The sequence below is a fragment of the Lagopus leucura genome, unplaced genomic scaffold (assembly GCF_019238085.1).
Source record: "Lagopus leucura isolate 7727_CA_CO unplaced genomic scaffold, USGS_WTPT01 Super-Scaffold_73, whole genome shotgun sequence".
Classification (NCBI taxonomy): Eukaryota; Metazoa; Chordata; class Aves; order Galliformes; family Phasianidae; genus Lagopus; species Lagopus leucura.
This window is the reverse complement of record NW_024962252.1, coordinates 153,116-179,338: the sequence shown is the minus strand read 5'-3', so window position 1 is coordinate 179,338 and position 26,223 is coordinate 153,116. Positions and strand designations below refer to the sequence as shown.

Genomic DNA, 26,223 nt, shown 5'->3' with positions numbered 1-26,223 from the left:
TTGGGATTTATGCAAAAGAAGTTTTAATTGGGAAGCTTTTGACAAAATCTTATCTTTCAATCAGTGAATGTAAGAATGAGCCAAAATTTTCAACAGAATCCCCAGTAGCAACGTTAAAAACTTACTGAAAACATCTCCAACAAATTCTACCCAGCATTACCACTTCCAAAGGACTGTTACACCATCCTCCAAGGAATGGTACCACTCGCCAAAAAGCAGCCAAGGAAACAAATAATTCTTTCAATATGATATTTACAAGGTTCTCTGAGGGCTATCATTCTCCTCCCATGTTTACATGCTGAATTCTTTACACTGCTGTTTCATATGGAAAGACAAATAGTTAGAAAGCAAACAAATAAGAGGAACTCAACGGCCATACGAATGACAAAATGGTGGGAGGACCTTTGGATATAACCTTGAAGCACCTGAGTTTGGAGTTCCACCTCCCCTTCCAGCAGCAGTTAGCAAAGGTCTACGCTGAAACAGCTGTTTTGTTCAGAGGAGACCTCATGGAGACCTCATTTGGAGGAAGGAGAATGAAGACGGGACAAGGCACCCCGCACTGCCAGCTCACAGTCCTCCCTCTGGCTCTCCATGCTGCCATGCTGGCCCACCTGTCCATGGTCTCACTGCTGAACTCAACAATGCAGGCAGCCACAACACTCTCCAGTGCTACACAAAAAGATTACACCACTCACACCACTGTAACTTGTCGAAGGAACACAATTTGTATTACATTGCAGATCTCTGTTTATGTATGCACTAAAGTCCCCAGCATCAGATAAACATATCATCAAGTATACAAGAAGATGGTGATTACTCTTTCAATTCCAGCAAAATGGACATTTGCATAACATGTGGTGAGTTTTCTTTCTTTTTTCCCCCCGAGTTCCCTAACAAAACATGCAGAAGCACTTCTACAGCAGTCATCACCATGGCCAAGCATAAATTTCATTCAAGAAAAGCCGTGACTGCAAACAATGTTGTTATAGCAACAAATTCAGAGCCCGAGTGACACTCCAAAAGCAACTGAAGCTAATGTCCTGTCCAAGTGTGAGCCACAAAGTCATGTGTCAGCAGAAGAAGGAACCCTTCCAACTCTTTGCAAGGGGTGGAAAACAGCTGGACAAGGGGAAATGGTTTGAAGTTGAGGGAGTGGTGAGGTGCTGGAACAGCTGCCCAGAGGGGCTGTGGATGCCCCGTCCATCCCTGGAGGTGTTCAAGGCCAGGTTGGATGGGGCCCTGGGCAGCCTGGGCTGCTATGAAATGTGGAGGTTGGTGGCCCTGCGTGTGGCAGGGGGTTGGAGCTTCATGATCCTTGAGGTCCCTTCCAACCCTGGCCATTCTGTGATTCTGTGAGATGGAGAGAATATAAATCCTGAAAAGACCCATCTGCCAATAATTCATTTTCCAAGGTAAATGAATTTCAGATTCTCCCTGTGCCAGAGAAACCATAAATCCTTCATAACTTATTCCATAAAGATACGCCCTCATCTACCAAGGGCTTTTGTAGACATGGAAGAAAATAATGCAACAGATCTTAAAACCCAAAGCCCAGGTAACCTGAATATTCTACTTACAAGGAAACATATAAAAATATACATTATTATTCAAAGAAAACACTCATTTTCAATAATTCTAGCAGTATCTCTCAAGACCTGCCAACATTACAGATGTTTAAGAGGAAATAACAGAGCACCTTGTAATTTAAAAAGTTGCAGGAAAACATGCTGTAAATTCCAAACATCACTGAGATAAGCAGGGTGGAGCAAGGAATACCCAAAGTACTCCTGGGGCTGTGATTCTTCACAAGCTAAGAAATAAAATGAAGAGCACAGCATGATAGGGAAGGTGAAAATGTTGTGAGGCTTCATTTTCAGCTTAACCAGGTGTCTGGGACTCTTTTGATGTTACAATTTGGAGATAAGAATAATAAGAACAAAAAACACTTATACTGAAAGTGTCATTAAAAATAAGATCCCTCCAAGCAAAAAATACCACATCAGTCTATCTGAAATCAACCCTTTGAACAACAGGGTTGAACACAAGGCCTTGGCAAGTCCACAAAGTGCCTCGTGAAACCGTTCTTCAAAGTAATTACTGCATTTACTTATGGTACAAAGGAGACCATCACAATAAAGACTTACCATAGATGATGAAACTGGTTTGAAACTCAGCCCCCCTGCAAAATCACTATCAAAACCCGACACGACCCTCAGTGACACCTGAGGTCATCTCCCAAAGCAATCATAAGCTAAATCTGACCTGTCAGCACTGCCTGATACACAAACTGTCGAGTTTGCTGGCCCACTGAACGTCTTCTGATGTTCGACAGAGACAGATAAATGAACAAGGAGCATGCAACTCCACTAAATCATTAGCATGGCAGGCACACTGATGTGTGCAACAACAGGGAGACCACTCCTGCAGGAAAAAAAAGAGAAATGTGCCACCAAGACATATCAATTAAATATCTCTAGATTCCCTCAAAAGTCCTTTGCCCAAACCTCTCAGTCTCTGGGCTGAGAAACGTGCTGCTGGTAAGCCAGATCTAGCCAAAGGGAACAACCAAGCTTGCCCAGAGCCTTCATCATTCTTCATTTCTCACTGCCCCAGTTCTTAATCGTGGCACATCATACATGACTCACAAAAACAAATCAACCTGCAGGCATCTAGCTCCTCTGGTCAGACTTGGTGGGGATGCCTTTCCGTCACAGCTGTGGGGAAGAGGCACACACACATCCCTTGGTGAAGCAGTGATGAGCCTGGTTTGGAAGCAAGCAACTATGCTGGGGATTAAGCAACTTTTTCTGTTCCTTTAAGCTCATCCTAAACAAAAGACATCTTCCTAAGAGAACTTTAGGGTCTGTTTACGACAGGATCACAGACCTTGTTAGGGACAGCCTGTTTTCTTCCAAAGGTTATCAGCCCGATGCAGAGCCCTAATGGCATCTCTAAAGGACTCGCTTTGATGGGCTGCCAACACGAAACAGAAACAAACACTTCTTTCCTTCAAAGGGCGAGCTGCAAACGTAAAAGAGGGGAGGAAAGAAAGTGAAGTTCTAGAAGAGCAATAAACAGCCTTCAAAACGCTGCTGTGAAACTTCTGCCGCTGGTTAGTATTACAAATGCAGCCGTGCACACTGGTGTTATTAGCAAAACAGACAACCTCTTCACTTGCAGAACACTGCAAGGCATTACTACATTCTACAGGGAATGTGTGTTTCTGACTGGTTGGTGCTGCTTGTTTGGTACTCTAAGAAAAACTATGCTCCTACGAGCTACAAAGTTAATTAACCCCACCGAGATAATAAAACTAAATTGAAAGAGCACTCCCTGCACATGTAAGTCACGAGGACGAGTGATTATACACCACCTTTTTAACCATCCAAAAAAAAACTAGCAGTAAATTTCATAATGAGCCTAAATAAATATTTATCCCCATGTTTAAAAAGGGGGAAACTTCACACAGCAGCTTCCCTGCAGCTTCATAACCAGGGACTTTCCACAGTTCAACCATCCAGAGCATTCGTTGCTGCCTCCCATCAAGTGGACTCAAGAGAACTGCTTGGTGTGCGACGTGCTGGGACAACCCTACCTACAGACACAAACAGGGGGACACTGGAATCAAGTGCAGCACAGACATATTCACAACAGATCAAACTGAACGACCCCAACTGAGGCAAATGAAGCGTGGAATCACACTTTTCATTTTTCTTTGGTGTTGGTTTGCACACTAAGAGTCTCAAACACACAACACTTCACCATTATTATGAATTCCCACATTCCCCATCAGCATTTCTAATATTTTTAGTACTTGTTTCTCCTATTTTTCGTTGACTTTTCTTTATTTTTGTAGATTTTCTGCCCACCCCAAACACTACCTGCTCATCTTTGGCTCCTAGCTCCCTCAGACCACAGCACGGCCCACGCTCAACCTGCCTTCCCAACACACACATTGATCCCACTGCTTCTTGTCCCACCCAAAAAGCATCACAGAGGCTCTGGCAGTACGAGGCAACACTGCAGCAACTGCCAGAGGAAAGGAAAAGTGCACGTCTGTGCTTAAGGACAACTTGAGCAGTTTCTTTAACACAGACACTGTTACAAAGGAAACACCTGTAGCTGAAGCCCATTCAACAGTAGGAAAAAGCTGCTGGGTTTCCCCTTCCATTTCACATTTTCACTAAAGTTTTGAGTTTGTTTTTTTGTTTTTTTGGGTTTTTTTTGTAAGATTTTTAAAAGTCTCTGATGTGCTGCCCAAAAATAATTGTTCCACACAGCAAAGCTGGTAACTCATCTGGCCAAGAAACACCTGCTTAACTCAAGGGCACACTCACAGAAACGTGAAGAAAGAAGCAGCAGATGTTGCACTGTGGGGTTTAATTCATACTCCCCCCTGTTTTGTACAGGATTTCTACATATTGTGGTGCATTAGGAAGCCTCAGCTTCAGTAGTTCATTAAAATTAAATACTGGGGCTGTTTACTCACGTGCCCTGTAAACAGGAACAGCATTCCATACCATGCCCTATTTTCACTGACGTGATCATCGTGACTGAAGCCCCACTTCAGTGTACAGAACCTATCATAAAGAATGAACGTAAGAACTTCTTTGCCATGCTGTGATCTCAATTAGAAAGACACAGAATGAGTATAATCCCTACAACAACCTGAAGACACACTGTCTCCTCTAGTGTGAGATACATCATAGCACAGTCATAGCATCACAGAATGGCTGGGTTGGAAGGGACCTCAAGGACCACGAAGCCCCTCTGCCACATGCAGGGCCACCAACCTCCACATCCAATACCAGAGCAGGCTGCCCAGGGCCCCATCCAACTTGGATCTTGGACACCTCCAAGGATGGGGCATCCACAACCCCTCTGGGCAGCCTACAGTTGATGCTTACAGTGATGATCCACTTGTTAGCTGAATTTCACAGTGCAACTTGATGATTCCAAAGCACTTAAACTATCAGGTTGTAACAATGGGATATGACTATACTTACACAATCACAGTATCATTTATTATTATGGCTATCCATTTTTAGAAGCTCCTTTTTAATTCAATTATTGCCAAACTCCACTGAAACACGATGCAACACAGCCAGGAAAACGTTTTAAAAGAAAAAACACAGACAGAGCAAAGTGCATCAATTTCCTTTTCAAAATGTGTAAATGAAGATCATTTTAGAGATCTATCCAAGCTCCACTAGTGCAAGAACATGAGTATAAACATGACTGTACTCTTCAGTGCACCCAGGTGTGCTGCCTTTTGTGATAGTTGGTTCTAGCATTTGTGTCAACTCATTCAACGGTATTCTATGAAGTTTTAATGAAACAAGAGTTCTTGAATAGCATTCCCCAGACCTCAGTTCAATAGCAACAATAAATATGAAGTACTTTTTGCCTAACTGGAAAACCAGTGCTCTTGAAATCATCTGCAATCCCTGAGTTACTGACAGGTGCACGTAGAGTAATCTCATTTTTCTCTCCGTTGACATGGATTTGTACAATATGAATATTTCCTGATGGACCTTAGAAAAGGGACAGTCATAAAGCCACAACTACAGAAACTCAGTAGAAGGCATGAGATGGAATGTGATCACAACATGAAATGGAAGGTCCTCTGCCACATTCTCCCATACCCTGGGAGGCAAAGGTTGCCTCCGTTTGTTGCTGGCGTAAGCGTAATGGCAGCTGGCAGCCTCTGCAGCTTTCCTTGGCACAACATGACACAGAAGCTGGAAGATATGCTTTATTCTTCAGTTTAGAGCAAGCCAGCAGCTCTTCTGGGTGAACTGCCGTCAACCTGTATAGAATCAAAGTGTTTAATAAGGAAAGTAAAAGCTTTTAATCAGCACTGTTCAGGAAGAAAACCTGCCGGTGCTCAGATTAAAGCCTTTCATTACTCAAAGTGGATTCTTCTTATGCTGCTGCCCACCAGCATTCAGAAAAACCCTACTAATTAATTGAAAAGTTACAAAAGGACAATTTGTTTAATCACTGCCTAGCAGATCTTTATGGAATGCAGCAAAATGAACAAGATTCAGGTCAGTTTTCATCTGCAGCTGCTAACAAACATTTGAGTGCTGGGAGCGGTGCTGGCAGAAAACAAGGAAGAGGATCCAAAATGAACCTTGAAATTAGGTTGAGGAAAGGAAAGGATCCTCTTACAACAACAGAAGGTGACATAAAATCAGAGCAGAATTTTGTTCAAATAATATTATATCCTCTACAGCAACTTCTGTAGTTATCTTCGTATTTCCAGTTTCTCAGACTTGAAGAGGAAGTCCGGGACTAAGAGGAAAAGAGAACCACCACCAAATAAAAATTAAAAAACAGACAGGAAGAGTGAGACAGAAGGGAGAATGAAGAGGAGCTTCCTGAGCTATCTGTGGAATAAAACAAATCAGGAGATATTTTAAGAAACAAGCCATGGTAACGCCTGCCAGCTCAGACCAACTGTTCACCTCGCTGAGCAGCCAGCTCCCAAGCCCAACACCTGGCATGGAAGGAAAGCATGGAGTGAGCCTGTGGTGGCATTTCCTCACTGTGTTTCCTCAGCCCTCAGTGCAGCCCGTGACCCAGACCTGTATCACATTAATGAGATGAAAATGCATCTATATCTAATCAACCATGTCACCTTTTGGCAATCCACAGCTTTCAGAGCTTACTGACACTGTGCTGAGTGCTCTGATTGATAGCTGCCTTGGTATTTTCATTTGATACTGGTTAATTCTTCTATTATGAGAGATCAACTACCACTTAGCTGCCACCTTCCTAAGGTCACTCATCACTCTATACACATTTATTGTATCCATCATGCCAAGCTGGAAGGTCCTAGTCAATATAATCACTCCAAATGAGTATGATAGCTTGAGTCTTTCCTTGAGCATCACACTCTCTTGACTTTCAGATATTAACAAACTCGGACACTTCTGGAGCCAAAAGTCCACAAGTTTGGTTCCAAGCACTGGGAGCTTTGGTTCCCAGGTGTTTTGAGACAATGAGTCCCCACCAATAAGGAAAAGAAAAAAGAAAAAAAAAAAAACAAGCACATTTTCTGCCAACTGTCAGCTCAATCATTTCATTGTGTACTGGTAAGAAACTCAGTCCCACAAACATTTTGTGGGGTTTTGTTTTTTTTTTTAAGTTTTCCAGCCTTTCACTCCTTCCAGCCATCTCAGTTATGATTGAAGGCTGTTGTTCAACTGTAAGAAAAACAGCAGATGTCTCAACAACTGATCCGGGATACTGAAAAGCCCCAACCTAAAGCATCTCTAATTAAAGTAACACTGCAGCATTGTATAAACGCATTCGACAGACCACAGACAACATCTAAAAATGGTTTATTCTTGCTATGATGATTAGGGGGCTAAACCTGAACTCATTCTGCCAATACCAATTAATTTTATCTTTGGCCTGTTCAACATGTGTAGGCCATAATGACCACGAGAAGGCACAGGATTTAGCTGATGTTCAAAAGGCAGTATTTCACATGGTGACAAACAACCCTAAGTTACACCAACCATATGAAGCAGTTTATCAGACTAGAAGGGCAACTCCCAAAATCTTGGAGCTCATCTTCCTAACAAGATGAGAGAAATTCTCAATAGTCAAAGCCCTGTGAAGCTCTGCCATGTGGTAGATTGATGTTTGAGTCCCTGCAGTGAAGCCTTCAGGCTCTGGCTTCATTCTGGGGAAGTATTGGTTGATCTCCTTACATTTTCTGTTTTGTCTTTTTAAGTATACGCTCTGAGGTACAACAGAACCATGAGGAAATCTGACTGGCATCCAAAATGATTAAAGCAGCCGAAATTATAGACGTATTACAGAAGATGAATCCCTTGGTCCCCCACTCAGCACAGTCTTACCTTACAAAACCTAACACAGTCCTAAAAGTAAAACCTTATCAAGACAAGGCAGCTTAAAGTAACTCAGTGGATGACATTTGCCAAGTTACCAACTAATGGTGAAGATTGGTTTAGGACTGCAAGGCACTTCCAAGGTCATCATGTCCGGACTGCAGCTGCTCTGAGGAGGTCTCACACAGAACTCCTTCCCCAAAACCAAGCTCTGCCTTATGGCACTCAGATTCCTCCCTGACCACAGGGACCAGAACATCCCAGAACCATTCCGATTTCCATCCCAACACACTAACAGCCAATTCACAGGGGGTTGGAGCTTCATGATCCTTGAGGTCCCTTCCAACCCAGCCATTCTGTGATCTCTACTGAACTTTGTGCTGCCACTAAGGTCACCAAGTCCAACCCCAATCCACCCCACTATGCCCACAGTGCACAGTTCCAGAACACCTCTAGGGACAGTGATCCCACCTCCCTGGGCAGCCATGTGGCACTGCATTATGCAACAGCACACAGTATCACTTACTTCACCACCATGTTCTACGATGCATTTCCTTTCCCTCCAATTACATAATTACTACATGATTATTTAAGACATCCGGTTGTCTTCCCCCTTAGTCACAGCCAAACCCTGGGCTCCCAGCACACAGCAGAAATTCTTCCAGCCTACAGCAGCATGACTACAAAGCCACCTGAGGAAGCACAACGGAAACGCGACGGAACTGAACCAGTGATGCAGTGCTTCCTGATGAATCCTCCCTGGAAAATGACTCCTTGTGTCATCAGAAAATTGAACCAGCATACACGTGCTTTGTATTAACGATGTTTCCATAAATAATAAACGAGTTCATATGGTCCCAGGATAACAATCCATGTAGAATTTCACTACTACAACGACCAAGACTGGTACTTCCATTTTCTCTCCCTTTTAGCCAGTTCTCTCTCTAATAAACTCCATCTGTTTGACTCTACCCACAAAGTTTAGAGACTAAAGAAAGCATGGGATGCCCTCTGCATTAAAACCTTGCTCCTTTTACTGTGTTATTATTTACCTCTATGTCTCATTATTTTCAGCTTCCAAAATGACATATGAGCAAGACACTCCTGCAATTCTACAGAACTACTTCTCACTTCTTAGAACTAAAGCACACATCTGATACAGGACGTGCAACTGGAAACCTAATGTTTTGCAGTTTGATAGTGGAACATGTAAGTCCATCTGACTTAAACACGTGAAGTTTGCTCTGTATCAAGCAAAAACCCGCATCCTCATGCAGAACCCAGGAATTAATTTACAAACGTAAGTAAGGCCACAGAATATTTCTGTCCCTGTCTTTGAATCTCCCTCATTTCCTTTGCCTTACCTGAGGCGAAAGAACAAGTTCTGACACTTCCTTTGCAAGCTGTAATTCAGCTCAGTGTCTTTATCTACACTTGCTGATATCCAAGTCTGCAGTTTCCATGCCTGCAGTACACACAAGGTTAAGAATCATGTTGCACCCATACAGGTTTTAATTGAACTGCAATGACCAATTCCAAGAAATTTCAGACCAGGGATCTTGAGATAAGAATTTTTAAATAGAGAAGACAATTTGTGACTGCATTACTCTTGACAGCAGTGGAACCAGAACCCCATTCAGCTCTGAATTCACTAACTAAAACCCAGCTTGAAGTATTAAGCTTAAAAAGAAAGTGAAATGGAGTTCTGAGTATTACTTTTTGCATCTCGGCTATCAGAGGTGTTTTCCTGTTGGACCACTACACATTGTATCAAAGGAAACAGGCGGTAGGAGGGAAGAGGAAGGACAAACAAAAACATAAACAGGAAAACCAGTCCCAAAACTCCCATGGTACTTAAGGAAACTCTGTGAGATACTGATCAGCAAAGACTGCCTTCCTCATTCCTGCCCGACTGTCAAGATTAAATCTCCGTAAACCAAGATCCAGCCTGACTGAGAAATTCTAACCTACAGAAGGAGTTGGGAGAAGAGCAACATCTTGCAGCTGCTCTCCAGTTGTAGCAGAAAACATCCCACGGCAGGGCAGGCTGCTTTATGACAGATACAGCAATCAGAAAGATTAATTACGTGAAAGTTGTTTCAGTTCCTATCCTATTTTTAACCACTAACTCATTCTTTAGAAATGTAATTTTGAAAGTACTTGATATTTGGTTCAACCAAATGCCACTTGTACAGGATTTGAGATGAGTTCCTTAGATTAGCCTGGATCTCACAGTAGACTCTCTGTGATGTCTCTGATCTATCTGGCGCTGTACGCATGCTTACAACTTGCAGCCTTCCCACAGTAAGGCATCGCTCGGTCTTGCCTGTTCACATAAGAAGTCACCACAGCCATTACAGCTAGCCTAAGTTTGCCAGACCTGGCAGATGCACCCCGAGTTCCATAAAATCAACATGCACTCCTCAAGTCCTGCTTCCCCTCTCTGCATTTCCAGCCTGTTAATAACACACCCACAAAAGTCACCTTGGACCAAAATGGAAGGTCAAAGGGAACCCATCTGTAGATGTTCACTGTGTACTTGTAGATCTTTAGAGAGGAAAGGTAAGTGGTTTAGCAAGAGTATGTGTCCCAGGAGCACAGAAGGTCCCACCAAACTGAAGTTTACGTGTGACCACACAATTAGAAAAGAATATGCCAGTTCTCAGCCCAACACACAGCCTGGCTGTCAGCCACACACTCAGGCTGCAGAGTCTTGAGAAGCTGGTCTGGGAGAGCTCCCAAGGTGCCCTCCATGAATTCAAGGCTCTGAACTGAAACACCAGCAGTTAAGTGAGTTAACCTTCTTCCCTTTCTCTGCTCAGATGGAAAACAAGGTGCTGCAGACTCTTCTGCTCACATTGTTTGAGATGATGTAAGTATCTCACTTCGTCATCTGAACCCTGCAGTTCTCAACCCCGGTGTCATTCTGTACCATGTAATTGCTCTCTTGCACACACACGCTATCTGCTAGCTTTTAACACCAAGCACCAAAAACAAACCTGAAACTACTTTTGTAATTAATGACCTAAAAGCTAAGACTTTGCACCTTGATAAGAACGAGAGGTTCTTCCCCCAGAAAAAAAACCCACAGTTTTCCTCTAGTAGAGAGCAAAAGGGCCAATGCCCCACGGCAGGCAGCCACTGCTCTCCACTTGGGCTGCAGGAGTGCCTGTGGGTCTTACTGCCTCATGCATCACTGCATTCTTCATCCAATGCTTGAAGCCATTACCAATGTCTAATACCATAATTAGAGGTCTGCAGTGAGTGTTAAATGTAGGTGATCTACTTTGGATGCAAACAGTAGTAGGAAGTAGCAGGGAAGGGGAACACAGATTACAGAACAGTTTCAGTAGTAAAAATTGCTCAGTATTTATCCAGAAATCAGTTAAAATTACTCTTTTCTTCCTTGCCTGGTATCTTTCATATTTAATCAATTCTGATGAGAAACATCATTGCAAAAGCACACACAGTCATTCAATTACACTGCGAGCTTAACTGCTGCCTGTTAGCTCATATTTTCTTACTAAGTATTTCAACACAGTGAAACTCATTTCTTGACTCAACAAAACCTTTTGGCCTAGTTCCCTTTTGAACTGTGCAAGGGATTCCAGATGAAGAAGAGGAACTCTTCCCCAAGCTACATCTTTCTCAGTTCAAGTCATGCATGTGATCACTGCTGTCAAATACCTGCAGTCCTTCACCAGAAAGAGAAAAGAGCCAAACAAAGAAGACAGAATCGTCCACGTGTAAATCAACCACAGGACAGCTGAGAGCACAAACCCATGTCCTCTCCGAAGAGCATTTTGTGTTTAAGCTGGGGAGCAAAGAGCACACAATGACAAGAAAATTGTTTTTCTATGATGCCCAAGAAGTGGAAGTGATACATAGGTTTTTGCCCTATGATATGCAATATGTTGACTTGTTTTACTTCTCTTTTAAGTCTGTGGAACAAAGTCCAGATCAAACTGCAACTGTCTGTATAAAAAAAGGTGTTTTATGCACACGTGAAACATGTAAAACAGTTTAAATTTGAATTCTGAGCACTTTGCTTTGGCTAAGAAACACTTTTCTTTTTCTATTTCACTCATTTTAACAGCAGTGATCTTCTAAACTGGTTACATGCAGACTCCCCAGTCCTGCAGTAACCTTCACAGAGAAGAAATACCTTTATCATTCAGCTCCCTATCTGGAATATCTGGAGCATTGTTCTTATATTTGTCTTTCCATTTTGGCCAGCTTTGCAAACAACAGCACATAAACATAAAATTTCTCAGCAGACAGCTGCAACTTGTGCCTTCACAAAGAAGCTTGCTTTAGAAACAGTGAGCTCCACTATACACATAAACACACAAACAACTCTAAACTTTGGTCTTTTACACATCTTTGATAGAGAATCACCAAGAAACAAATCCAAAAGTTTCCACAGAGTGCAGAATTAAGAGGGAGGTTCTGAAGTTTTTCTTACTTCTAAAGATAGTTCTAGTTAACACTAAATGATTAACATATTCTACTATTTCAGCTTAAGCAGCACATTATAACGAAACAAATGTTGTGCTGCATTACATAACACAAAAGGTATGCAAGTCAAATCAGCTATTACTTTGCATTTTCCCACTTGCAGTCAGTCAGTGCTCATAACACAAGACCAACATTCCTCACCCCTTTAAATGATCTGAGATTTCTAGATGCTCCAGGCATTTCTGTATCTAAATCACGCCACAATTACGCTCACAGCCAATTTCTCCCGGTCTTACAAGGTAAGCTGAACTACAGGAAGCAGTCTGCAGCAAACTGTCCACAACGCTGCAGCAGATACAAAAATCAGCTCCTTTTCCACAGGGCCATTTCAACAAAAAATAAAAACGAACGCTCCCACCCCTACCTGAACAACCAGAACCGAGCTACTCACCATTCACCGCCGTGGGAAACTGAGCCATCATGGTCCTGAAAGTGCCTTGCTAGCTTTCAGCCATCTGCAAAATAAAAACATCGTGCCATTAATAATGCAACAAGGGCAAAACGTCGCCACGCGCTCCTGCTGAGCAGGGGAACGTCTGTCCCCTTCAGCTCCCACTTCCGACAGCAGACAATGCAGGGCTTCACACTGCTGCTGAACAAGCTGAATTTACATTTGGGAGGGGGTGGGGATTTTTTTATTATTATTATTTATTTTTTTTTTGCTTGCAGTCTTGAACCTAGTGGCATATTTTTAAAGGAAAACAGTGCCGACTGTTTAGCAGCTCCTGCATAAAGCACACAAACAGCTGCCTCAGGGCAGACAGAGTGGGGTGCAGCACTCTCTTGGCAAGGGGAGGGCCTGCATACCCTAAGCGTGCTCCCTGGTGTTACTTGTGTCTATCACTAAGAAGTTCACCTGCAGCTCCGTATGGAATGCTTCTGCTGAGAAAAGAGGAGAAACAACCACTGTTCAAACTCACCCATCCCTAAAGTGATTTACAAAGAGAACGCTCTGACAGGATGCACTCTGGAAAAAGAACTGCCCTAATAAAAATCACAGAACGGCCTGGGTTGCAAAGGCCCACAGTGCTCATCCAGTTCCCACCCCCTGCTGTGTGCAGGGTCACCAACCAGCAGCCCAGGCTGCCCAGAGCCACATCCAGCCTGGCCTTGAATGCCTGCAGGGATGGGGCATCCACAGCCTCCTTGGGCAACCTGTGCCAGTGCCTCACCACCCTCGGTGAAAAAATTCCTCCTATGATCCAACCTAAACCTCTCCTTGCCTCAGTTTAAAACCATTCCCCCTTGTCCTACCAATATCCACCCTCATAAACAGTCCTTCTCCCTCCTGTTTATAGGCTCAAGTACTGGAAGGCCACAATGAGGTCTCCCTGTAGCCTTCACTTCTCCAAGCTGAACAATCCCACTTCTCTCAACCTTTCTTCATAGGAGAGATGCGCCAGCCCTCTGATCATCTTAATGGCCCTAACTTGCAGTTTCCTTTCCACCAGCAATGCATCTCAACCCCATGCTGCCCGGCCCCCAAGGAAACTGCTGCACATCCCATCCCAAAACTCACACAGCTGGAAAGAAAGCGTTCCAGATCTGCTGCTGGATAGAAGAGACTATTTGTGCCTATTAATGGGCACAAATGACCCCTAATGGGGTCCAACATTAACAACCCTGCCTCTGTATATTTACACACCATTATTTTTAAATCCACTTTAATACCTATTATTCATATGCTTATACACCCTGAAAATGCCATGTAAAATCAGGTGACTGGGATGGGATGTCATCCATTCATTCTCACTGGGTCACCTGTAAACATCAGAGCCATGTGTACACTGGGCTTCCCCAAAATGAGCCAAGAAGAGCACTGCATCCAAACTTAACTCACTCTGCATTGCTCATATAACTGCCCAGTGAGGGAAGAACAACATATCCATATCTTAAATGTAACACATTACAGAGCAGTTTCATTAGGAGACTTGAAAATAGCCACCAATGTCAAGTATGCTAATGATACTGCTGTGCAATGTGTTCTATGCAGACAAACAGATGCATACATTACAACTATATCGTGTCATTTATGTAGGATATATGTAGGATACACACCTGTGTACGTATGCACACATACAGAATACACACACATGTACATAAATAGAAACAGCAGACGAGTCCAAATGATCTCTCAGGGTGACATTAGGCATCAGCTGCAGAAAGATGAAAAAAGGAAGCCTGGATCTATTCCAAGAGAGGAATTCTAAAATGAATTTGGGTATTTTTAGGTTGCTTGCAGCAACCTCTCCTAGGCTCTGCAAGCAAGAGACACTTGAGATCTATGAATAGCTCTCCTGACAAATGCTTCCAGTGTTATTAAACACTGCTACAGCATGCCTTGCTGCAGAAGCTGTTCTGCCAGGAGGGCCAGGAGAGAACCTGAAGGCAGGAGAGCAGCGGGATGCTGAGCAACACCCCCAGGAGCTGCAGAGCAAAGCACAACACAGCAATGCAGATTCATTCCTAAAGCCCAGAAATCTCAAGATACATTTTTCAAGTCAGCTACGGAGGAGTCAGCCTTTGCAGTTCTTGGGTCTGATGAAGCATGTGACTGGATCGGACACTGAGCTCCCTACACTCTCCCACAGCTGTGAGTGGGAAAAGCAAGCTGGATTGTTAACGGGCTCAAATGAACAAAGCTTCTCTGCCCTGTTCTGATGCTCTTGGAGTCTCAGCTATACCTTAAAAGTCAACCTTAACTGATAATTGTCACTTTGAGACAGCAGGCCTGCAGTAGGCGCTTCCACGTGCACTTGTGGATGACGATCAGTAGCCTAAACAGACCACAAAGATGAGGAAACAGCCATTATAACCAGAACACCCCACAAAAGATTCATTTCTGCAAAACATTACAGAAGAAGTCTCGGTGAACTCATTTCTCATCTCCCATCAGTGCCAAGAACAGCACGAAATCCAGCCTGCCACCCAGCAGCTTCAGGTGTCCCACTGACCACCGGAGACAACACAAAGTCCTTCTGCCATTTAGGGGGAAAACGTGAAAGCTTGATGTTATATTTAAAGGGCAGAACCATCAGTTCTTGTAAACAAATTCTCAGTGCTTCAAGCACTTGTTAATTGTTTGAGATGTGCCAAAGTGCAGCTTCTGCTCCCTTCCTCAATAATGGGATGGGATGGGATGGGACGGAACGGGATGGGAAGGGATGGGAAGGGAAGGGCAGTGGGCACAGCCTTGAGCTGCTGGAGCTCAGGGAGTGTTGGGACAGGGCTTTCACCCACAGGGTCTGGATGATGCTGTGTGGAGCCACAGTTTGGACTCAATGGTCCTTGTTGGATCTCTTCCAATTTGGGATATTCTACAATTCTATGATTTGTGACTGGTATATTCTTTGTCATTTTACAAAAAACAGCCTTACTACAGCCTTTGTTATCATACCTAAATCACTTCTTTCTCCAAAATATTTCCTCAGAGCAACCACAGATGCATGGTTTCAGCTGGAATGCAGGTCTGGAGTACCTGGTTTGTCACCCCAGGTGTTACTGGAAGAAAGCAAACTCTACAGAAGCAACACATCTGGACACCTCTACAGTTTTTCCATCTTTCTCAAGGACAGCAAGAAGCTGCACTGCAGATTTCTGCTGCAAGAACAATTAGGAAATACTGCACCTGATGAACATTACAGCTATTTGCTACTGAGCTAATTACAGATCATTTTCCATTCCTACTGTTTTGTATTTTCTGGTTTAGACCCTCCCTGCAGTAGCAGGATCCCAGTACAACATGTTATTTAGGTGAGACCTTGTGTGGATTATGGCTATTTTAAAACCATAAGGCACTTGAAATGAAAGCTTTTAGAACCCAGTCAGTGTCAGCCTCCCAGGGGTGAGCTTTCTTCCAAGCAGCAGCCACCTGCATGGAGGCAATTTCAAGTCAACCAGCCAACACATCCCATCAACTGTCCTTTCCAGGACTTCACCCCACCATTCAGTTTAGAACTGCAACAGAGGTAACCCAGAACCACTCCAACAACACCTTCAGAAGTGCCAGGTACTCCTCAGGGCATCTCTGCATGGAGGAATTGCTACTGTGTACTCAAAAAAGGGCAAACACCATTCAGACTTCAGTTTCTATTCTACCCAAGTCAGGGCTCTAACACTGGCCAAAACACACCTGAAGTCAGCAGATAAACTCTTCCAACCAAAGAACAGCACACATGACATAAACATTAATTTCACTGTTCCTCTGGAAGGATTTGTTCTGCATTTGGCTGCTGTATGCCAACATCTAGAAAGTCTCTGCTCCCACTCAATTCCGTTTCCAACTTTAATAGCCTCCTGACCCTTGGATTACTTGCTAGCTTGAAAAAAGGGTTAAATGGCATTGGAATTCACATAACATTCTTCTGCCCAGCTTGCCTGATTCATGGGTTTTCTGAATATACTGACCATGCAAAATGGATGCCACGCAACATAAAAGAATCACCGTTTCCACTGCGATGGTGAAACATAACTGTGATGGTTTGACTATTTTCTTTTCAATTATTATTACTAGCTATTTTTCCACACAGCTGCCCAGTTCTTCAGAAGCCATTCAGAATAACACGACTCAGCTCAGCTCTGTCTGGGGAGCCATAAACCCTCCTATCGTTTCTCTCAGACCCTCCCACATTTCACTGCACAGTCATTTAAGGAAGCTCATGCACAGAGTTCAGAGGAGCAACGTAAGCTCAGGACATCACCTTGCTATGTGAATATGTGTGTCACTAAGCTAAGAAGACACAGATCCCTGTCTGTTCATGCTGTCCCAGCTCTGATTCTTCCTTGCAAAGATGTTTTGAAGGACAGAACAGGAGTCCCACTTTGGGAAACTCACTACTGAAACCTTACGGTCTTCCCACAGGAGACGTGTAGATGAACTTCAACAGAAAAAGATGGGAATTCAACCCAGCTCTGCCTCACACTGACAGAATACGTTCACTAACCTGATTCCAGACAAGGAGACACATCACCACCTCCACTTTGTTCAGAAAGAAGGAAAAAAAAAAGAAAAAAAAAAAGCAGCAGATAGATTTAAAAGAGAAAGTCCACGTTAGCAACAAACACAAAAGCTCTCCATTTCTACCTTTGAGAAGGAATTCCAGGCTGTAGGCTGAAGCCTTCAGAGAGAACTGAAAGTGATACAATTGCTCCTGAATGGGTGGTAACTTAAAATACACTCCTCTTTCTTGCTTCCTACTTCCTTATTTGCATGACTGCACTCGGTATGCTGCTTCTTGAAGTCTGCAGATCCCATTTTGAGACGCAGATTTCAGCTCTAATTCTCCGCCAGCACCATACAAGAGCCCTAAGATGCCATCCAGTGAGCTCCATGCAGCTCCAGAAAACTTCCACGTCGCAACCCCTGAATTCATAGGATCACAGAATCACCAAGGTTGGAAAAGACCTCTAGGATCATCCAGTCCAACCTTCCATTTGTGTCACTGCAGACCTGGGCAAAGCACCTGTGTCTGATGAGCTCTCTTTACTGTTATTTCTCACTCCAACCACGATGAGCAACACTCAGGGCAGGTTACTGATGAGCCCATCCATTTAACATCTTGTCAGACACTCTTCTCAAAGAGAATTTTGAGCCTCCTCCATCCATTCCAGCAGAAGCACAAATGAAATGTGCTTCCTAACAAAGCAGAAGTAACATAAGTACTCTTCTCTTACTATCTTCCACTTCAGATAAAGCAGCTGCTGTTTCTCCTTGATGAACAGCTAAAGAAGCCCCACGGGAGAAGAAAGCCAGGCTGCAGCACCTCTCCCTTCCCATCTGAAGACCCAGGTTCACACCACGCTCAGCCCCACCTGTGTCACAGTCATCCTGTCCCATCAGCAACTGCCCCTCCAAGCATTCCTACAACAGACACCGAGATACAGGCAAAACCAGAACGACACTTGGGTGCTCCAAAACTATATGAGTGGCACACTGGGAAATGCACAGCACCTACTGACAAACTACGGTTGTATGATCGTTAGTGTAAAAGCAGTAACTAGTTTTCAGGATCTCCAGTGTTTTGTGGAAGTCTGGCTTTGCTAACTAAACAAGGACTCTTTCAGGTCATAACAGGAAAACAAGCGAGGGAGAGGTTCAATTGGCATTTGGTTTTTAACCTTCAATTTGCTATACAGCATGCAAGTAACGTGCTGACATTACAACCAAGCTTTATGAGCTCAGGGAATCAATTGTTGTTGTAGTCAGACAAACATCAGGTGGTGAGGCACTGGAACAGGTTGCCCAAGGAGGCTGTGGATGCCCCATCCCTGCAGGCATTCAAGGCCAGGCTGGATGTGGCTCTGGGCAGCCTGGGCTGCTGGTTGGTGACCTGCACACAGCAGGGGGTTGGAACCAGACGACTGTTGAGGTCCTTTTCAACCCACGCCATCCTATGACTCTATGATTCATCTCAATGTTGGGTGAAGGCCCAAGGAGCTAAATCATACATAGCTAGAAAGACAGTTTGATCTTACTAAATTCTTAGCGATGTGAACACATTAACATGTGTTAAGACTTAAATATTTAGTGTTAAAATTCTTCACCTCTGAGAACTAAGGTAGAGTTGCATCATTGGAAATCAGCTCTGATTTTTGACAGGCCACAGTATGGCCATAATGGGCAATTCTTCTACACTGCAATTGTCATATTTTTAGAAACAAAGAGGGGTAACTCCTATTTCCTGTTCTTCCCAAACGTTGCTTCACATACTGTTGAATCATGAACTACAGATAGCACTCAGGAGTGATGCCACAGCATTTCAGAAGCTTCACTTGCATCAGCCCTGAAACTTCTTAAGAGGAGTCAACTCTGAACTTCAGTCTCCTCCTTCTAAAGCTGAAGGAACAACATCCAACACCAAGTTCTTCCCATCCCATCTGCTGCCCCTGGTACTGCAGTCCCAAAGCAGCACTGGACCAACGACGTTTTTTCTACAACCTGTAACTGCAAAAAGAATTAAAAATAGCTCTCAGATAATTGTTCCCTATTAAGCAATTCCAGTGAATTACTCCATCATCACGTTACGTCATCTGAGTTTCATGTGGTATTCTGAGAACAAGAGTTACACAACACAGCACTCACTGCACACTACCAGCTCAACACAGCCCAGCAGCAGCCAGCTCTGCCAGACTGCATTCCCCTACTGACCAAAGCAAAGCCTTAAACGTGCTGAAGTTCAGCAGAAATGAAACTGCATCAGTTCCACGTTTCCTTCCTGATTGCTATTTTACGTGTCTTTGAACATTTGGTGCTAAAGGCGCCAGAAAAACAAGTCACTGCAGTCTCTGTATCATGCTGCAGTATGCAATACAGCAAGGTATGTGGGACTGCACGAGGAATCGAAAATGCCTTGTAAAACAAAATCAACTCCCTTGTTTTCTAGAGGAAGGCTTAGAGAATAAATTAAAAATCCTGATAGATGGATTCATCAGTGACCAAAAGCACAACATGCCAGCGACCAGCATGCTGACATTTTTAGCCTGGCTTTAAAATTACAGTGCGTATCAGTCCATCATTCAAAGGAAACTGAGCTTACAAGCCTCACAGTTCTGTAAAGATCCAGAAACTGAATTCCAGAGGTATTCTGGCACCTGCAACATTTGCAAATGAGCATTTGAAAATGTGAGGATCACTTAAAATAGCTGCTTTAGCACTGGAAGGCTGAGCAGATGCTCTAACAGGAGCGCTTCCCCTCCAAAGTATTCCTTTACACCATCCATCCCTGTGCAGGCTACAAAAGGAAAATGCAACTTTAAAAGGTAGAAGATGGTAAACTGATTTTAAAGCTAAAAGAATACAGAATATTGTTTTATCTCATACCAAAAATAAACATCACAACCTCGAAGTACTTTGTGCAAGTGTTCTACTGACAAGTGACAGTGCTTGAACGAGTCAAAGTCATAAAAAAGGTAATTCCCCAATTAGCTGCACGTCTGTTATCTTTATAGACCAGTGGTCACCTAAGACACGGAGAAAGGCAAAGAAAGGTCACTGACTTTCACACACCACTCAGCCAATGAAATGAGTGCTCCAATCTAGCAGTAATCTAGGACAAATTGACAGACATAAATCCTACTGCTCTCCCAGCTCTCACAAAGGGACCATGTTTATGCCAAGCCTTCCCCTGAAAACATGTCAGGATCCATCCTTTAAGCTCTTTATCTAGAGATGTGGCATTACTCTGAACTAAGAGTGGCTTTCAGAAGTCAAAGCAATGTGAAAACAATCAATGGCAGCAGATGCTATACGTGGAACAGAGCTGGGCCTGGTGCTGCCATTAACACAAGCTGAGGTCACTGCAAGACTTTGTGGCTTTGGAAAGGTTCTGGTGCCTGGGGGAGGATCCTGATGCTGGAAAAAGGCAAATATCACACCCATCTTCTACAAGGGCAAGAGGCACAATTCAGCCATATAAAAGGCTGCAATTCTGACTACAATCCTTTGAAAGATTAAGGAGGATAACCCATCCACTGGAACAGGTTGCCCAAGGAGGCTGTGGATGCCCCATCCCTGCAGGCATTCAAGGCCAGGCTGGATGTGGCTCTGGGCAGCCTGGGCTGCTGGTTGGTGACCTGCACACAGCAGGGGGTGGGAACTGGATGAGCATTGTGGGCCTTTTCAATCCAGGCCATTCTATGATTCTGTGACGATTCTGTTGTAGCCATGTACTGATGCTTGACGAAAAAGGTGAATGCAAACAGCCAGCTCACATTTATTTTGGATAAGCCACTCCTGGACCACCTGACAGCTTTCTCTTCTGATCTGAGTGCTCTGTGGATGAGGGGAGAGCAGCTTTTATGAGGTCTACCAGTGCATTCTTATAGTGAGAGCCAAACTGGTGAAGCAGAGCAGTGGGCCAATACCATTTGACATCTTTGCTGATGAGCTGGGCAGCGGGACGCATAACCCTGCAGAAAGGATAGAGGATGCCAAGCCTGCTGCATGCTGCCCAGAGAGGTTGAGGATCTCCACCCCAGAGGCATTTCCGACATGACTGGATGCTGATCTCAGCTGGCCCTGCTTCTAGCCAGGGTTGGACCACACCACCTCCAGAAGTCCATTCCAAACTAAACTATTCTGCGATGACATTTTAGGTAAACAGAAGCAAATGGAAACAGTTTAAAGGTATTTAAAAAAAAAAAAAAAGATATTTGAGGTATTTCCTCTCAAGTGAAAGCAGGCCAGAAACAAATATTAAAAATGAGGATGTCCAACTTCTGAGGCAATTTCAGAAAGGAAAAGAGAATAACTCAGGACTTCCAAAGGAATCTCATGAAACACCGCCTTCCTCAATTTTACGTGCTGACCAAGATGCTGCTTCTGTGGCAAGAGCAGAGACTTGCAAACTGTTAATTAACAGGTCAGAGATATCTGTCCCTGTTTGCAATAGGAACCGGAGAGCTGAGCATGCTGCTGGGCAGGGCTTAACCATGAGGTCTTCTCTCAGCAGATACCTGCGGTCAGGAGGTGTGAAGCTTTTTGCTTTAAGTCAAGCACACAAACCACCTTTCTCTTTATAAATCCCATCTCTTTTCCCCTTCCAGCTCCAGACGAGTGGATGAATGAAGAACTGCTATCAGCCCCATGGTTTAACTTCAATTTTGATGGCTTGCTACTTTGCTTTGGAACAAAATTAATTTGCTTTTCTCTATTAAGGACCACAAACAGAATTATCTGTAAATAAAACTACTGTAAGACTCGCTGTGGTCCCCCTCGCTGTAATATCTGAAACTGAATAAAGCTTTTTCTCAGCAACACTGTTCAAAATCATTAACAACTCAGTTCTGCCTTGAACTTAATCTCTCTCTGCCCACAATCAGAATGGTAAGAAAGCATGCAGCCCATAAAGCACCGACAGCATGAAACGTCTGCAATGGACAACTCCATAAACGATAACGCTGTGGGAACGTCACATCCCAGACTGAGCTGCTCCTCGGATGTACCTCACATCCTTGATCCTGTACAGACAGGAGAAGGAACAAAAAAAAAAATAAATGCAATTCCCTCAGGGCAGTAATTAAACGGAAAATCGTACTCACTTGATCTAATTTCGGCACCTGACTGAGGAGGCTGACCAAAATCTCTCCATAGCAGAGAGCACAGAGCAGCCCGAACCCAAACCTGTGGGGATGCTCTTCATCCCCTGGATGTCACACAGGGCCTGGGCTCTGACCAATTATTTCTCCAAGGACCCAGAGTGCTGTGAAACACCGTAATTTAGCCAGGGGGAAAAAAACAACAACCGAACAACCAAAATACGATGGACGAACCCAACGGGAAGTAAAGTAGTAGCACAAAAATGAAGCTTAGCGCAAGAATGAAGCCCAGCTAGCACCCAATTTACCCAATTAGCTCCTACAGCTCGTTATTTCTAACCATCACCGCCGCATCGGCGGATTCAGGTGTTGGTCACGGGTGAAACCTTTGAGTTTCCAAGCAAACTACGTTTGTTTGTTGTTTGTTTTTTCCGTCGAGACGACGAACTGCCACCAACTTCAGCCCCCCGAGCCGCAGCTTCTCACGACAGCGACACAACGCAGCGCTCCGTCCCGCTCACCGCCCGCCCCGCGCACCTCAGCGCCGCTCCCGGCCCCGCCGCGCTGACAGCGCCGCCGCTCACCCCGTCCCCCCGCTCCGCACAGCCGAGCCGCCGCCGCCGCCGCCGCCGCCGCCGCCGCTACCTGTTGCGCCGCCCGGGAGCGCCCGCGCCGCGCCGCCTCCTCCTTCGCCTCCCCACAACATGGCGGCGGGGGCGGGGGCCGCCCGCTGTGGGGAAGGCGGCGGGCGCGGGCTGAGGGCGCCGCCGGGTGCTCGGCTTGGAGCAGTTCCCTACAGGGAGCTGCGGGTGCCGTCGCCGCGCCCTGTGAAGCTGAGCGGCGGAGCTCGGAAAGCAGCGCAAAGCTCAGTCAGTTGCAATCCCCTAAGCCTAACCTCCAGCCGGCCTTGGATGGGGCGCCTTTAGGAGCCGCATGTAGTCGCAGGATTCATTCTGCAGCTTCCCTAGCAGGTGGAGCTTGCTACGTACCAAAAATTAGCGTCTTCCTGCTGCGTTTTTGCCGTGTAGATAATTACATATCATCTCCGAGTACAGTTTTTTCCAGTGACTCGTTCTTTCAGGTTCTCAGTGGACCCGTCCACTTTGTTACACCTTGTGCGATTCATCGCCATCCCCTAAAGTCACGTCACTGTGCCATGTTTTGGTCATGGTCACACAGCAGGACGCGCTCCTGGACGCTGTATTTCTTTGGTGTTTAAGCTCAAATTGCTGCTCTGGTTGCCACGTGGCATTGCCAGCTTGAGTTAACATAGAATCATAGAACGGCCTGGGTTGAAAAGGACCACAGTGATCATCCAGGTTCAACCCCTGCTGTGTGCAGGGTCACCAACCAGCAGACCAGGCTGCCCAGAGCCACATCCAGCCTGGCCCTGAGACATATTTACCGTCCCAGCTTCCTCAGCCCTCTTTGATTTAATGAATCAAAGAAATTGAAATTGATTAATGAATCAAAGAAACGGCATTTCCCTTCCTTACTGCCAGCTCCAAAGTACACGATGTGATTTGGATGCACAGATATTTGCTGTGGAGGTGGATGAAACACGTGTTCATGCAGCACTTGCTCACTTTGTGTCTTAAATTGCTGTGGTTATGCCATTATCTATGTCTTCAGCTGTGCAAATTCTGTGAGCAAAGCTTCGTTTCACTCCAAAGGGTTGGCTGAGGTAAGAGAACAGCACTGGCTCAGGCACAGATTCCTCTGGAGCCTCTCTGATGGTAATTTCTCATTTAAATTAATTTCTAATATCTCTTATAAAGCAGTCTTTAATCCCTTTACGACATACTACAGTGATATTGCCTGGTTCTCAATGTGACTTTGCTGCACAGGCATCACCTACAGCCTTCTTTGTATTTAAGAATAACACATTGGACATAACAGCATTTAGATTCTCTCTTGCAAAGAAGTTTAAAGTAATAATAACCAGGTAAATGTATTTCTTCTTGTAGTAAGAAAAAGATCAGGCTGGTAATTATAGTAATAAAGCACTGAGGGGGAGGCAGTAGAAAACCTACCAGCAAAAGTCAGTAAGAAGTTAGATGAAGGTCTGTGAGCAGTTACAGAAGGATCATCAATCCTCCCTTGGATGCTGACCTGAATGAATTCTCAATGAACCTTACATGTCTTTCCTTCTATAATTAACGTCAGCGCCTGGGCTCGCCAAAGGAAGGGAGTGGGGTGACATCCTGTGTAACACTTGTTCCACTGCACAAAAGGATGGGCACCAAAGCTGGAGGAGGAGAGCTGGGGGAGCCCGTGCTTGGAACGAGGTAGGGCACGCTGCTGGGCACGTGATGCTGAGTCACACGGGGCGAAGTGTGGATGCACATTTGCTGGTTCGAAATGTATATATAGTTCTGCAGTTATGCCTGTAGATACACTAAGCAGAAACACAGGGGTTATGCCTTCTTCAGTACCCCCAAGGAGAAAGCAGCAATGTAATGCAGCGAGATAACTACTAATTGCCTGCTATGACACAGAATTTAAGCCAGAAGCAAACTGCAACAATATGAGCTTTGTTGCCTGGGATGGAAACAGAGAGAAAGCAAAATCCAGCTGACTCCCTCGAAAGGAAAACCTTGAGCGTGGAATTAGCATATCAAAGCTTCATGTGTTATTGTAGACAAGTTGAACGCTGTTTCATCTTCATCATCACTAGCTAATCAGAGCTATTAGAACAACACATATCTGTAAGATTAATTAGCCAGCAGGAAGAGGAGCAGAACTCACAGGCTGCTGTGAATACACGGCAGCCCTCCAATCATTTTTCTTTGTAATTAGAGCAAAGTTTAGCGTGAACTAGACAAAAATGCATCCTTGAAATGAACTAACTCTTACCCAGCTTGAGAAGACTCTCACAGAGGCATCTCAGGGTTTGGGGAAGAGTGTACTTTTTGCAAGCTTCATTGTGGTTTGGGAGGAGATATCAAGTATTAGGTAAAATAAAAGACCTTTCTTGCAGTAGTTGGTACCCTTTGGGCAAGGAGTAGGCAGTGGAAAAGCAACTTAAAGCTGCAGGAATAAGTTTGTTGGTCCTAGAGAGCCATTAAAGTGAAGAAAATTACTGATGAGTAATAAAGAACATCAGCTGAAAGGAGAAGAAACCAATCATACGATTGTATAGAAAGCTCTGAAGACATTGGGGCAGAGTTTCAGCATATTATCAACTCAAAAGAGATCAATTAAGGCAAAATGTGTGGGAGAAGCAGAAAAGAAGCAGGATATACTGTAAGCAGTAGTAATGTTACTGTTAGCATTTACTGTTCTGTAAGCCCTTGGTCATACCTGAGACAAAAACAACTTACAACTTAAAAGCTACCAAGATCTTATGAAGAGAGATAAAGTAACACGGAGTCTTTGCTGTCTTTAGCATAATAAGGGAATATAGAATAACAGAATAATCTGAGTTGGAAGGTGCCTTCAAAGGCCATCTAGTCCCACTCCCTGCAGTGACCACATTGCTCAGAGCCCTGACCATCCTGACTTGAGTACTGCCACGGACAGGCAGAGGGCACCACCACTTCTCTGAGCAACTTGTGCCAGTGCTTCATTCCCCTTACTGTCAAAACTTTTTCTTTATATCCAACCTAAATCTCCACTCTTAGTTTGAGATCACTTCCCCTTGTCCCATCACAACAGACCCTGCTGAAGAGTCTGTCCCCTTCCCTCTTACAGCCCCCTTTAGGTACTGAAAGGCCACTCTCATGTCTCCCCAGAGCCTTCTCTTCTCCAGGCAGCACAGCCTCAGCTCTCAACCTGTGCTCACAGGGAATGCGTTCCATCC

General features: G+C 44.4%; 1 protein-coding gene across 8 annotated transcripts in view; it reads right to left on the bottom strand.

Moving 5' to 3' along the window:
* The window catches only part of ITSN2 (intersectin 2), an 86,804-nt gene extending 63,695 nt beyond the window's left edge, over nt 1-23,109 (bottom strand). For 2 of the 8 annotated variants that reach the window (XM_042888947.1, XM_042888871.1), the window contains exons 1-2: nt 12,778-12,833; nt 4,493-4,583 (exon numbers count right to left, since the gene is read on the bottom strand). In XM_042888947.1, coding sequence (XP_042744881.1) covers nt 4,493-4,526 — 34 coding nt within the window. In that variant the 5' untranslated portion in view covers nt 4,527-4,583; nt 12,778-12,833. Of the gene's footprint in view, nt 1-4,492; nt 4,584-12,777; nt 12,842-22,958; nt 22,978-23,005; nt 23,038-23,066 lie in introns of those variants that run through there. The other 6 variants (XR_006181876.1, XM_042888877.1, XM_042888883.1 and 3 more) reach the window with 6 other exon arrangements.
* Nucleotides 23,110-26,223: the final 3,114 nt, after the last annotated feature.